Source organism: Salvelinus alpinus, chromosome 2, assembly GCF_045679555.1.
Source record: "Salvelinus alpinus chromosome 2, SLU_Salpinus.1, whole genome shotgun sequence".
NCBI classification, from domain to species: domain Eukaryota; kingdom Metazoa; phylum Chordata; class Actinopteri; order Salmoniformes; family Salmonidae; genus Salvelinus; species Salvelinus alpinus.
The window spans coordinates 103,709,710-103,724,911 of record NC_092087.1 but is presented as its reverse complement, the minus strand read 5'-3'; the positions used below and the strand labels follow the sequence as shown (position 1 = coordinate 103,724,911).

At 40.9% G+C, this 15,202-nt stretch overlaps 1 protein-coding gene across 2 annotated transcripts; it reads right to left on the bottom strand.

Annotated features, from left to right (window-relative positions):
* Nucleotides 1–1,762: 1,762 nt before the first annotated feature.
* LOC139547024 (zinc finger protein 79-like) lies at nucleotides 1,763–8,067 on the bottom strand. Of its 2 annotated transcripts, none has more exons than XM_071356076.1 (2): nucleotides 7,295–8,067; nucleotides 1,763–3,138 (listed from the first exon to the last, which is right to left on the bottom strand). In XM_071356076.1, exons 1-2 carry the CDS (start codon nucleotides 7,773–7,775, stop codon nucleotides 2,363–2,365), a joined length of 1,257 nt encoding a protein of 418 aa, XP_071212177.1. In that variant the 5' UTR covers nucleotides 7,776–8,067; the 3' UTR covers nucleotides 1,763–2,362. The 2 variants fall into 2 exon arrangements, with proteins under 2 accessions (XP_071212177.1, XP_071212171.1); XM_071356070.1 differs by having other exon boundaries at nucleotides 1,763–3,141; nucleotides 7,295–8,066.
* Between the last annotated feature and the right edge of the window lie 7,135 nt (nucleotides 8,068–15,202).

The following is a 15,202-nucleotide window of genomic DNA, read 5'->3' as shown; positions in this document are numbered from 1 at the left end:
CTCGCATTGATGTGCCATCCTGGATGAGCTGCACTACCTGACCCACTTGTGTGGGTTGTAGACACCGTCTCATGCTACCACTAGAGTGAAAGCACCGCCAGCATTCAAAAGTGACCAAAACATCAGCCAGGAAGCATAGGAACTGAGAAGTGGTCTGTGGTCACCACCTGCAGAACCACTCCTTTATTGGGGGTGTCTTACTAATTGCCTATAATTTCCACCTGTTGTCTATTCCATTTACACAACAGCATGTGAAATTTATTGTCAATCAGTGTTGCTTCCTAAGTGGACAGTTTGATTTCACAGAAGTGTGATTGACTTGGAGTTACATTGTGTTGTTTAAGTGTTCCCTTTATTTTTTTGAGCAGTGTATATATATATATATATATATATATATATATATATATATATATATATATATATGTGGCTGTAACTAAGAATATTTGACTGTAGATATGCCAAAAACGCATATCTAAGTTTCCTAATGAACCAGAAAATCAACAGATATCTTCTAATTCTTTATTAAAGTTAGCTGGTTTATCTTATTGATCCAAATAGCACAATTATCCGAATGACACATAGACAAGGATGCGCGCGTACACCACACACACACACACGAAACAAAGTGTGAAAATGACCTCTCTTTTTGCAAGTCACAGGCCAGATGTCCCATCCCCTTCTGACGTCTGCAACATCGTGAATTGTCCAAATCACCGGAAGTAATGCTGCTCGTTATCTCACGCAATTTGTAAATCGCAGTGCATGGAGAATTGTGTTATTTATATCGAGAGAAAAAAAAGAAAGTAGATTTTTTCCATTTTTGCTCAACTTTATTCATGGTTTCCTCGCACGTAAAGGTGGTGGAATTATGAGGGAATGAAGTCAAGGTCAGAATACACTTATCTATAGACACACCCCTGCCACGCCTCCATTTCTGCTCTCTCCACTACAAACGAAACAGTTCAACGTCAGAATGTGTGAGGAAACTGCGTGAAAAGGGAATGAGGTTCCATTTCCGTGTGTGTTTGTCAGGTCTGAATTCCCTCCATAATTAATAAATACTCATTGTTTTTTCAAAGTTATTTTTAACATCTCGATGTGACCATATTCCTGTCACAGGTAGGCTGTTGCCCTGACCGTATCAATGAAAGGAATCGCTGGACCACGTCATATAATGGATATTTATAACAAACACATGGTAGGGGTGGCAATGAGAAGGCCTCCTCCTGGTGACATCTTATTTTACCTTTATTTAACTAGTCAGTTAAGAACAAATTCTTATTTACAATGACGTCCTACCGGGGAACAGTTTGTCAACTGCCTTGTTTCCCACTTCCTCCTGTGTCTGGGACTCCCACTTCCTCCTGTGTCTGGGACTCCCACTTCCTCCTGTGTCTGGGACTCGCACTTCCTCCTGTGGCTGGGACTCCCACTTCCTCCTGTGTCTGGGACTCCCACTTCCTCCTGTGTCTGGGACTCCCACTTCCTCCTGTGGCTGGGACTCCCACTTCCTCCTGTGGCTGGGACTCCCACTTCCTCCTGTGTCTGGGACTCCCACTTCCTCCTGTGTCTGGGACTCCCACTTCCTCCTGTGTCTGGGACTCCCACTTCCTCCTGTGGCTGGGACTCCCACTTCCTCCTGTGTCTGGGACTCCCACTTCCTCCTGTGTCGTCCGGGTTTGGCAGGTGTAGGCCATCATTGTTCTTAACTGACTTGCCTAATTAAATACAATGTTAAATACAAAAAATAACAAAATACACATTCAGTCATCAAGTCTTCTCTTTTATTTATTTATATGGGCTCGAGGATGGAACAACTGTTGAAGTGCCTACATCATTACACATATTATTCATCAATAGTGGGAATATGAATTAAGATATGCAACATCATTTTGTATATATAGTGTATGCAAGATTACCCCTTAAAATGAGTGGATTCAGCTATTTCATCTAGTTAGCATTGGCTCACAAAACTACCTCAAACGTCCCCCATACTGGACACAGACACATAAAAATGGAATCCACTAGTTCATCTGACTCTGGTAAGGTAGATAAAGGGCCTCATTGTCAAAATCATAAAGTATACCTTTAATGACTTGTATATATGCCCACAACATTCTGTAGTTGGGATACGCACACCATTCCAACACAGAAAAGCTACCTTTTTAACATACTTAATTTTAAAGATTTGGAAAACGATTTCACTCATATTGTAATTAATTATACATCATAGAAATCTGGGAAAGCCATACACTTACTCACTCCATATTCAATTTATATTTTAAAATAAAAATAAATCATACAAATGTATTTTTGAGTCCACTTTCTATAATTAGATTTAATGTGGCATAAACAAAAACACTCAGTCAAAAATATGAGACAATTGTGGGAGCACAATGTGTGTTTTCTGATGAATTTTAAGTCCATGTGAGGTACTATATCTCTTTCCACACTGGGAGCATTGGTAAGGCTTCTCCCCTGTGTGTGTTACCTCATGGACTTTCAGGTGCCCTAACTGCATAAATATCTTTCCACACCGGAGGCACTGATAACTTTTCTCTACGATGTGGATTCTTTCATGCTCTTTAAGTTGTTGAAACCACGTAAATTTAATTCCACAGTGGGAGCAGTGGAAAGGCTTCTCCATTGTGTGTCTTTGCTCATGTTCTTTCAGGTTCCATACATTCTTAAAACTCTTTTCACAATGAGAACAGTGGAAAGGTTTTTCCACAGAGTGTGTCCCCTCATGTCTTTTCAAGGACCCCGATGAGAAAAAATTCCTTTCACACTGTGAGCAGTGGTAAGGCTTCTCTCCTGTGTGTGTCCTCTCATGTGATTTCAGGTCCCCCCGTTGGGTAAAACTTCTTTCACACTGGGAGCAGTGGTAAGGCTTAGAGTGTATTTTTTCATGTTTTTTCATATATTCTGATGAATTAAAATTCTTTCCACACTGAATGCATTGGTAGGGTCTCTCCTTTGTGTGTGTCCTCTCATGTCGTTTCAGGTTCGCAAACCAGCTAAAACTCTTTCCACACTGAGAGCAGTGTCTTCGTCTTTCTGGTTTGGACGTCTCTGGGTCTGGTTCCCCTGAAGCACTCTTCAAGCTGTCACACTGAGAGTCTGCGTCTGGTCTCTCCCCTGCTGAAGACAAACAGAGAGTTTAGTTAAACAGAGAGACCTGAATGAAACCTCCACATAATAACACTGTCTTCCTATGAGGTTTAATCTAGACTAGAGCTTGTCATCACAGAGTGGCTGTAGTGCTTTGTAGGCTAATAAAAACACTATTAAACTTAGTGGTGTTATGCATTTATTAGACCTAATGGATACATATACTAGTCAGTATAGGATACATGTATTAGACCTAATGGGTAAATAGACTAGTCAGTATAGGATACATGTAATAAAACAAAGTAGCACCCCTATTTACTCAGAGTAACAACACACATGCAACTCAACAAAAATATGAACGCAACATGTGAAGTGTTGGTCCCGTGTTTCATGAGCTAAAAATAAAAGATCCCAGAAATGTTCCATGTGCACAAAAAGTTTATTTCTCTCAAATGTCGTGCACAAATTTGTTTACATCCCTGTTAGTGAGCATTTCTACTTTGCCAAGATAATCCATCCACCTGACAGGTGTGGCATATCAAGAAGCTGATTGAACAGCTTGATTATTACACAGGTGCACCTTGTGATGGGGCCAATAAAAGTGCACTCTAAAATGTGCAGTTTGTCACAATGCCACAGATGTCTCAAGTTTTGAGGGGGAGTGGAATTGGCATGCTTACTGCAGGAATATCCACCAGAGCTGTTATCAGAGAATTGAATGTTCATTTCTCTACCATAAGCCACCTCCAACATAGTTGTAGAGAACTTGGCAGTACGTCCAACAGGCCTCACAACCACAGACCACGTGTTTGACGTCGTTTGGGGGAGTGGTTAGCTGATGTCAACGTTGTGAACAGAGGGTCCCATGGTGGCGTTGGGGTTATGGTATAGGTAGGCATAAGCTACGGACAACGAACAAAAACTTAATTTTATCGATGGCAATTTGAATGCATGAAAATGCACGGCTCAATGTCGCAAGGATCTGTACACAATTCCTGGAAGCTGAAAATGTCCCAGTTCTTCCATGGCCTGCATACTCACCAGACATGTCACCCAGTTTTACTTCACATTATGGGGCATGTCTTACCTTGCTTCAAAGTAGCCGAGGCAATATCTAACCATAGAAACATGGAGGCTATTATTTTATAAAGACTGCCTCATTATGTCATTGAAACCAGCATTTCACTCCTATTCTATTGGTTTTCATTTCGTTGTCCAGACGTCAAAGGCACAATCCTAGACATATTAGCAACCTATCCTAGTTGTTGCAGCTTTACATTTACCTTCTTCTTAAACGGCACAATAGACAGAATTCTGGTGGCAGAAATTCGAACGGTTCGCCTAATTTCAGTTTGTGGCAAAACAAGCGATGAATAGTGTAGAGGATCATTGTAGCATCTAAACCGCTGTGAAACATATTTTCATGAACTAAAAATATTGTATTTTCAGCTGTTCGAAGCTGGTGTGCGAAACCCGAAAGTAAAACGAGCAAAAGCGAGAAACTTAAGAGCGATGAAAAGCATAGAAATAGATCATGTCGAACAGATCTACCGCTTCTCAGACTTGCTTTAAATGAGAATGGATTTATATTTCTATGTGAATTTGGTCGGGGTGCCTAAAAAGCTTCCTACTGCCCCTTTAAGTTTCTAACAAAGATTTTCATATCCGTCACATACACTGAGGAAGAAAACATTAGAAATGCTCTTTTCATGACATAGATTGACCAAGTGAATCCAGATAAAAGCTATGATCCCTCATTGATGTCACTTGTTAAATCCACTTCAATCAGTGTAGATGAATGGAGGGGGGGGTTAAATAAGGATTTTTAAGTTTCGAGACAATTGAAACATGGAGCCTTCAGAAAGGATTCACACCCCTTCACTTATTCCACATTTTGTGGAATTACAGCCTGAATTCAACATGGATTAAATATTATTTTGCTCTCACACATCTATCTACACACAATAACCCCATAACGACAAAGTCATTTTTTTGTTGACATTTTAGCAAATTTATTGAAAATGAAATATCTCATTTACATAATTATTTACACCCCAGAGTCAATACATGTTAGAATCACATTTGATTACAGCTGTGAGTCTTTCTGGGTACGTCTCTTAAGAGCTTTGTATTGGATTTGCCCCAAACATAACACTTCGTATTCAGGACCCTTTCTTCTTTAAGGTTGCTGCCCCTATCATCTTCAACTTGTTTAACCTCTCTCCTCTCTGGGGACGTTCCCATTGCTTGGAAGGCAGCCACAGTTCGTCCTTTATTTAAAAGGGGGAGATCAAGCTGATCCTAACTGTTATAGGCCTATTTCTATTTTGCCCTGTTTATCAAAAGTGCTTATTTATAAAACCTTCTTAGGCCTCCCTCCCCACTATCTGAGATATCTACTGCAGTCCTCATCCTCCACATACAACACCCGTTCTGCCAGTCACATTCTGGTAAAGGTCCCCCAAAGCACACACATCCCTGGGTCGCTCGTCTTTTCAGTTCGCTGCAGCTAGCGACTGGAAGGAGCAGCAACAAACACTCAAACTGGACCGTTTTGTCTCCATCTCTTGTATTGTTGTCTCTACCGCCTTGACCTTTGTGCTGTTGACTGTGCCCAATAATGTTTGTACCATGTTTTGTGCTGCTACCATGTTGTGTTGCTACCATGTTGTGTTGTCATGTGTTGCTGCCTTGCTATGTTGTTGTCTTAGATCTCTCTTTATGTAGTGTTGTGTTGTCTCTCTTGTTGTGATGTGTGTTTTGTCCTATATTTATATTGTATTTATTTATTTGAATCCCAGGCCCCCGTCCCCACAGGAGGCATTTTGCCTTTTGGTAGGCCGTCATTGTCAATAAGAATTTGTTCTTAACTGACTTGCCTAGTTACATATAGGTTGGCTCATCGCGCTCTTTAGTGACTCCTTGTGGGGGGCCAGACGCCTGCAGGCTGACTTCGTTCGTCAGTTGAACGGTGTTTCCTCTGACACATTGGTGCAGAGTTAAGCGGGCAGGTGTTAAGGAGCGCGGTTTGGCAACAAGACAGTGGGCACAAGACGTTGACATTAATACATGTCAATGTATTGTAAGTAAGCATTGTTGGTTAGGGGTTTGTAAGTAAACATTTCACTAAGGTGAAACACCTGTTGTATTTGGCGCGTGTGACTAATAACATTTGATTTGGCGCTAATAGCTAAATAGTTAACTAGATGATTTGAATTGGCTATCTAGTTCCTCTGTTGTCTGACTATTTAAAAAAAAAAAAACTTGTGCCAGGCAAGCGGACAAAGTGTTAATATCGAAGCCCTGCCTATTTAAAAAAAAAAAAAAAAAATTATTTAACCTTTATTTAACTAGGCAAGTCAGTCAATAACAAATTCTTACTTACAATGACGGCCTACTGGGGAAAAGTGGGTTAACTGCCTTGTTCAGGGGCATAATGACAGATTTCTACCTCGTCAGCTCGGGGATTCGGTCTAGCAACCTTTCGGTTACTGGCCCAACACTCTAATCACTAGGCTACCTGCCGCCCCAAAAGCCTTCCGCATGCTTTGGTTCAGCTGGCGAACCTAACGAGTGTGCTCACATAGGCTACTCCCTTTTAATAGTACTTAAAACTGCAATAGTACTGTTTGTTCGTCTTGAGACGCCGTAGGCAGTATACAGTTCTTCAAAATGGTCAGAATTAATCTAAGATATGCTGTTTATACAAAAGTATGTGGACACCACTTCAAATTTGTGAATTTGGCTATTTCTGTAAGTCTCTCTGGATGAGAGTGTCTGCTAAATGACTCAAAAGTAAATGTGCTTCTACACCTGCATTGCTTGCTGTTTGGGGTTTTAGGCTGGGATTCTGTACAGCACTTCGAGATATTAGCTGATGTACAAAGGGCTATATAAAATAAACTTGATTTGATAAATAGGCCTACCCCTGGGGTACGACAGTTGAACTAAGCTCATTGGGCCTTTATAATTCTCCTAGAATCAATGGCTAGGGCTGTTGGCCACAGAACTTAGTTAAACAAAACAGGCATGTACCAATGGCCGTCTTCTCCTTTAACAACTCATACAGTACTAAACAACATATTCAAGTGTAGAACGTCAGTAGAATGCCCCTTTAAAAACACACACAGCCTAGTTCAACAACTGCATAGCTTCTGTCCCCTGTTTTTAAGACAATACTCACTGGTGTTAACAGGATCTTCAGTCTCTTCCTCCTCTCCATCTTCCTCCTCCTCTGTCACTCCCAAAACGTCTTCCTCCTCCTCTTTTGTTGAGATAGCCTCCTCTTCCTCTTTTACTCCAAAAGGTTCTTCCTCTTTTTTCACTAAATTCTCTTCTTCTTTCAATGTTACGTCATCTTCCTCCTTTTTGATTCTGAAAGCTTCTACCTCCTCCTCTTCCACTGTGACAGCCTCTATCCCCTCTTCCTCTTTCACTACAAATGGTTCCTTCTCTTCTTTCACTGTAACATCCTCCTCTTCTTCTTTCACTGTAACATCCTCCTCTTCCTCCTGTTTTATTCTGAAAGCTTCTTCTTCCTCTTCTTTCACTGTAATATTATCCTCTTCTTCTTTTACGACAATGTTCAGCCCCAGAGCTTCTTTCTCCGTCCAGCAGACCTCCTCTTCTTTAATAACAAGGGGACAGTAGCTTAGTGAGCTCATGGTCGGGGATGTTAGCGAGCTAGCTAGTTAGCATTAGCAACTAGCCTAGTGCTAAACTCAGTATGAATTTAACAAATGTGCTTATTTAAGTAAACAAGCAAATTGCATGTAAGTTAAGTAGTGTATACGTGAACAGAATTGTGTTTAAAACACTGAGATTCATATGAACACAAATGGTCGAAAGAGTATCAATGTTTAGGTTTTATGTTTGCTTGCAAGCTAGCGAAGTGGTTGAATCAGTAGCCGTGTTGTTGTTGAAGAAGCGTCCCGTCCACTAGAATAGACGTCACCAAGAAGCATCACGTCCCGTCCACTAGAATACACGTCACCAAGAAGCATCAGCTGAAAGACACGTCGCCATCTGCTGACTGGAGTGGGTAACGCTGTTCAATGAAATAAACAATTCTGGCAAACAACGTTACAAAGAAATTATTGGGAAAATAACCAGATATTTTTTCTCTTACTTCTAAGTACCTCTACACAGATGTAGAAGCTGAATATGAATATGTACAGATTTAATAAATCCTGTTATGAAAAGATAATGTGTTAAACAATTATCTGTTGTTGTCGTTGTTTATGTTTTCACCTCCGGAGTTTTTATCTTGATGAGAGCATTTTATTTCTTTACAGGGGCAATCTGCAGTTCAAACAATAACAAGCCGCTACCCCGCCACTGTTTTGGTAAAAAAGGGGTTATAGTTTTAACCAAACTGTGAGAATATATAGTGTTTGTTCAGAACTACATTGTTTACAAACAACGAGGTAAAAACAGGTTTTTATGTTCTGATGGGGTACAACAGTTGAACTAAGCCCACGAGGCATGTATATTATAGTTGGGTTCTGATGGGGTACGACAGTTGAACTAAGCCCATGAGGCATGTATATTATAGTTGGGTTCTGATGGGGTACAACAGTTGAACTAAGCCCATGAGGCATGTATATTATAGTTGGGTTCTGATGGGGTACAACAGTTGAACTAAGCCCATGAGGCATGTATATTATAGTTGGGTTCTGATGGGGTACAACAGTTGAACTAAGCTCATGAGGCATGTATATTATAGTTGGGTTCTGATGGGGTACAACAGTTGAACTAAGCCCATGAGGCATGTATATTATAGTTGGGTTCTGATGGGGTACAACAGTTGATCTAAGCCCATGAGGCATGTATTAGTTATAGTTGGGTTCTGATGGGGTACAACAGTTTTTTTATTTTTTTTATTTTTTATTTTTTTATTTAACCTTTATTTAACCAGGTAGGCAAATTGAGAACACGTTCTCATTTACAATTGCGACCTGGCCAAGATAAAGCAAAGCAGTTCGACACATACAACAACACATAGTTACACATGGAGTAAGACAAACATATAGTCAATAATACAGTGAAAAAAATAAGTCTATATACAATGAGAGCAAGTGAGGTGAGATAAGGGAGGTGAAGGCAAACAAATATATGTATAAATAAATAAAAATATAAAAAGGCCATGGAGGCGAAGTGAATACAACACAGCAAGTAAAATAAAAACTAAAAAACACTGGAATGGTTGGTTTGCAGTGGAAGAAAGTGCAAAGTAGAGACAGAGATGATGGGGTGCAAAGGAGCAAAATAAATTAATAAATAAATACAGTAGGTAAAGAGGTAGTTGTTTGGGCTAAATTGTAGATGGGTTATGTACAGGTGCAGTAATCTATGAGCTGCTCTGACAGCTGGTGCTTAAAGCTAGTGAGGGAGATAAGTGTTTCCAGTTTCAGAGATTTTTGTAGTTCGTTCCAGTCATTGGCAGCAGAGAACTGGAAGGAGAGGCGTCCAAAGGAAGAATTGGTTTTGGGGGTGACTAGAGAGATATACCTGCTGGAGCGCGTGCTACAGGTAGGTGCTGCTATGGTGACCAGCGAGCTGAGATAAGGGGGGACTTTACCTAGCAGGGTCTTGTAGATGACCTGGAACCAGTGGGTTTCGCGACGAGTATGAAGCGAGGGCCAGCCAACGAGAGTGTACAGGTCGCAGTGGTGGGTAGTATATGGGGCTTTGGTGACAAAACGGATGGCACTGTGATAGACTGCATCCAATTTATTGAGTAGAGTTTTGGAGGCTATTTTGTAAATGACATCACCGAAGTCGAGGATTGGTAGGATGGTCAGTTTTACAAGGGTATGTTTGGCAGCATGAGTAAAGGATGCTTTGTTGCGGAATAGGAAGCCAATTCTAGATTTGACTTTGGATTGGAGATGTTTGATGTGAGTCTGGAAGGAGAGTTTACAGTCTAACCAGACACCTAGGTATTTGTAGTTGTCCACATATTCTAAGTCAGAGCCGTCCAAAGTAGTGATGTTGGACAGGCGGGCAGGAGCAGGCAGCGATCGGTTGAAGAGCATGCATTTAGTTTTACTTGTATTTAAGAGCAGTTGGAGGCCACGGAAGGAGAGTTGTATGGCATTGAAGCTCGCCTGGAGGGTTGTTAACACAGTGTCAAAAGAAGGGCCAGAAGTATACAGAATAGTGTCGTCTGCGTAGAGGTGGATCAGAGAATCACCAGCAGCAAGAGCGACATCATTGATGTATACAGAGAAGAGAGTCGGTCCAAGAATTGAACCCTGTGGCACCCCCATAGAGACTGCCAGAGGCCCGGACAACAGACCCTCCGATTTGACACACTGAACTCGATCAGAGAAGTAGTTGGTGAACCAGGCGAGGCAATCATTAGAGAAACCAAGGCTGTCGAGTCTGCCGATGAGGATGTGGTGATTGACAGAGTCAAAAGCCTTGGCCAGGTCAATGAATACGGCTGCACAGTATTGTTTCCTATCGATGGCGGTTACGATATCGTTTATGACCTTGAGCGTGGCTGAGGTGCACCCATGACCAGCTCTGAAACCAGATTGCATAGCGGAGAAGGTGTGGTGGGATTCGAAATGGTCGGTAATCTGTTTGTTGACTTGGCTTTCGAAGACCTTAGAAAGGCAGGGTAGGATAGATATAGGTCTGTAGCAGTTAGGGTCAAGAGTGTCCCCCCCTTTGAAGAGGGGGATAACCGCAGCTGCTTTCCAATCTTTGGGGATCTCAGACGACACGAAAGAGAGGTTGAAGAGGCTAGTAATAGGGGTGGCAACAATTTCAGCAGATAGTTTTAGAAAGAAAGGGTCCAGATTATCTAGCCCGGCTGATTTGTAAGGGTCCAGATTTTGCAGCTCATTTAGAACATCAGCTGACTGTATTTGGGAGAAAGAGAAATGGGGAAGGCTTGGGCGAGTAGCAGAGGGGAGGGCAGTGCTGTTGTCCGGGGTAGGGGTAGCCAGGTGGAAAGCATGGCCAGCCGTAGAAAAATGCTTATTGAAATTCTCAATTATAGTGGATTTGTCGGTGGTGACAGTGTTTCCTATCTTCAGAGCGGTTGGAAGCTGGGAGGAGGTGTTCTTATTCTCCATGGGCTTTACGGTGTCCCAGAACTTTTGAATTTGTGTTGCAGGAAGCAAATTTCTGCTTGAAAAAGCTAGCCTTGGCTGTTCTAACTGCCTGTGTATAATGGTTTCTGGCTTCCCTGAAAAGTTGCATATCACGGGGGCTGTTCGATGCTAATGCAGAACGCCATAGGATGTTTTTCTGTTGGTTAAGGGCAGTCAGGTCAGGAGAGAACCAAGGGCTATATCTGTTCCTGGTTCTAAATTTCTTGAATGGGGCATGCTTATTCAAGATGGTGAGGAAGGCATTTTAAAAAAATGACCAGGCATCCTCTACTGACGGGATGAGATCAATATCCTTCCAGGATACCCCGGCCAGGTCGATTAGAAAGGCCTGCTCGCTGAAGTGTTTCAGGGAGCGTTTGACAGTGATGAGTGGAGGTCGTTTGACCGCTGACCCATTACGGATGCAGGCAATGAGGCAGTGATCGCTGAGATCTTGGTTGAAAACAGCAGAGGTGTATTTGGAGGGCAAGTTTGTTAGGATGATATCTATGAGGGTACCCGTGTTTACGGAATTGGGGTGGTACCTGGTAGGTTCATTGATAATTTGTGTGAGATTGAGGGCATCAAGCTTAGATTGTAGGGTGGATGGGGTGTTGAGCATGTTCAAATTTAGGTCGCCTAGCAGCACGAGCTCTGAAGATAGATGGGGGGCAATCAGTTCACATACAGTGTCCAGAGCACAGCTGGGGGCAGAGGGTGGTCTATAGCAGGCGGCAACGGTGAGAGACTTGTTTTTAGAGAGGTGGATTTTTAAAAGTAGAAGTTCAAATTGTTTGGGAACAGACCTGGATAGTAAAACAGAACTCTGCAGGCAGTCTTTGCAGTAGATTGCAACACCGCCCCCTTTGGCCGTTCTATCTTGTCTGAAAATCTTGTAATTGGGGATGAAAATGTTGAACTAAGCCCATTGAACTAAGCCCATGAGGCATGTATATTATAGTTGGGTTCTGATGGGGTACAACAGTTGAACTAAGCCCATGAGGCATGTATATTATAGTTGGGTTCTGATGGGGTACAACAGTTGAACTAAGCCCATGAGGCATGTATATTATAGTTGGGTTCTGATGGGGTACAACAGTTGATCTAAGCCCATGAGGCATGTATAAGTTAATTCTCCAATAATCCATGAGTGTATATCATTATTTTAAAAGATTGAAATTGGATGTAGCAATTCCAGATTGCCCCTTTAAAGCCACACTCTGTAAAATGTAAACATACTATTTCCTTAAAATCACACTCTGTAAAATATAAACATACTATTTCCTTAAAATCACACTCTATAATATACAAATTATCTGAGTGATCCACCAACACAAATATAAACAATTGAGAAAATAGCCGATTGCGCTTGATTATCTGTAGTGCTGAAGGAATGACATAAGCAGACACACACACAAACCCACACAGGCAGAGTTTGAAAATGATGATTTAGTTACAGAGTGTAGGCTACAATATTAGGAGGAAATTATAGTCCTAAAAATGATATCCTGTTTCACTGACTCACCTAATGATGCGCAACCCACTCGCTGGTGATAGCCGATGCGCTCGTGCCAAAAAGCCCCTCTCGTTTTTTTCGTCGTAAAACAATATTTGAAAGTTGATCAAATATGTTGGTAGCCTACAGCGGACATATTACAGTCTTCTCTTTTCAGCAGGAGCCATTTTCTTTCCAACCTGTGTTTTCCCCGATTGTATTTGAAATATTGCAAAAGACCTGTTTTGTCTGCATGCTGTTTGTTCTTTGACAGATTTGCCGCGTTTCCAACCGTAGGCTATGCCTTGTTATTGTGCTACACTCTACAGCTAGGCAATTATTTTCTCCAAGAAGCTATTGATCCTCTGTGTCAAAATTATATACTTTATCATAGCCTATTCTGAATTATATCATTTATCTCTGAACATACAGCAGTAACTATAACTTTAATTTTTTTCAAATGTATTTCAATTTATCAGGGGTGCTGTTCAAAGCTGTTCAAAATCCTCCATCCATCTCATTCGATCAGAACAGGAAAGGCCTTGATTCTAGTCCGTAAAATCAAATCAAATCCTCCATCCATCTCATTAAATCAGAACAGGAAAGGCCTTGATTCTAGTCCGTAAAATCAAATCAAATCCTCCATCCATCTCATTAGATCAGAACAGGATGGTCAACAGTGCTTCATATGACTGGTTTGCATCTTTAAAAAGGATAGTTGTGTTTGATCTGCATAACACTCGTACATTATTTGTCTACCCATATGATGTGGATCAATGTCAGGTTATCTGATATAAGTTTCAGTAACAACAGAAAACCATGGTTGTAATAACACTTTGTAAATGTGTAGAAAGTGTTTTGTTTTGTGGGGGGTCCACACTGGTAAGTTAACTTATGTAAATGAGACAGTCACAGAGGATTTCCTTCTGAATCACTGATCAGGGCAGAGCACTTTCCATTAGGCTTCAGGCAACTTGGATGTAAGGCTTGATCACACCTGTAGTGACTACTTCTATCCGTCACAACCCCATTGTTACGTATCCATTGTTCACTAGATACATCAACGTAATTACACCCAACACAATGTTAGAAAATCAGAATGCTTCCCACCACTAGATCACATGACGAGACGTGAGCTGGACGTGATCCCAGAGTAGCGGTAGAGAGAGGACTCACACGTGGTAAAGTAACGCCTGTTGTCATGACAGCCTAGTATTCCTCTGGGCAGAGGCAGTAGGTCTACCACGCTAGCCTAAGTATATAACATGATTGACACGACCGTAATAATCATCATGAAACGGCCTTTGGAAGTGCCATAAGTGTAAACCAACATAATTCAGGACTTTACATTAACCTGTTTAACTGCATTGATATGGCTTAATTGATCATAGTCCAGACTCGTTATAGATATGGCTTAATTGATCATAGTCCAGACTCGTTATAGATATGGCTTAATTGATCATAGTCCAGACTCGTTATAGATATGGCTTAATTGATCATAGTCCAGACTCGTTATAGATATGGCTTAATTGATCATAGTCCAGACTCGTTATAGACATGGTTTAATTGATCATAGTCCTGACTCGTTATAGATATGGTTTAATTGATCATAGTCCAGACTCGTTATAGACATGGCTTAATTGATCATAGTCCAGACTCGTTATAGATATGGCTTAATTGATCATAGTCCAGACTCGTTATAGATATGGCTTAATTGATCATAGTCCAGACTCGTTATAGACATGGTTTAATTGATCATAGTCCAGACTCGTTATAGATATGGCTTAATTGATCATAGTCCAGACTCGTTATAGATATGGTTTAATTGATCATAGTCCAGACTCGTTATAGATATGGTTTAATTGATCATGGTCCTGACTCATTTTTAGTTCTAAATACCATGCAGTTGCATCAGGTGAATTTAAACCAAACATTTTTTTTGCAGGTCTTCTATTTCCCCATATTTATTTATAAATCAATTTCCCATCATGAAAATGTATACCTCGATTCCCCAACCAAACACTATACCACCACCAAAAAAAACCTGACAAAAACCCGTTTTTACTCCAATCTAGCAACCCCCATGAAATCAAACAGCACCAGAATCCCAAAGTATTAAGCGAAAATAAGCACAGAGAACAGTATTGGCTTTAATAAAAAATAAAAAACGGAAGACTACTATTATAAGTATTTCGGTGACAACCTGGTTGATTAACAATATTGGATTGTTAACACGTTTCTTTTTTTATATAAATAAATGTGGGACACAAAAAAAGGCCGTGTAGAACCCCATTACCCAAAATGCATTGCTCCAATTACTTTCAAATGTTTGTCCCGAAGTTTGCTGCCCCCCCCCCCATGTATTTTCCTATAAATGATGTCTCACAAAAACATATGTATTTTCCTACGAATTGAGATGCACAAAAATTTGTATTTTCACACTAATTAAGCCACACAAAAACGCACAAAACCTACGGAAATACTTTTTTGT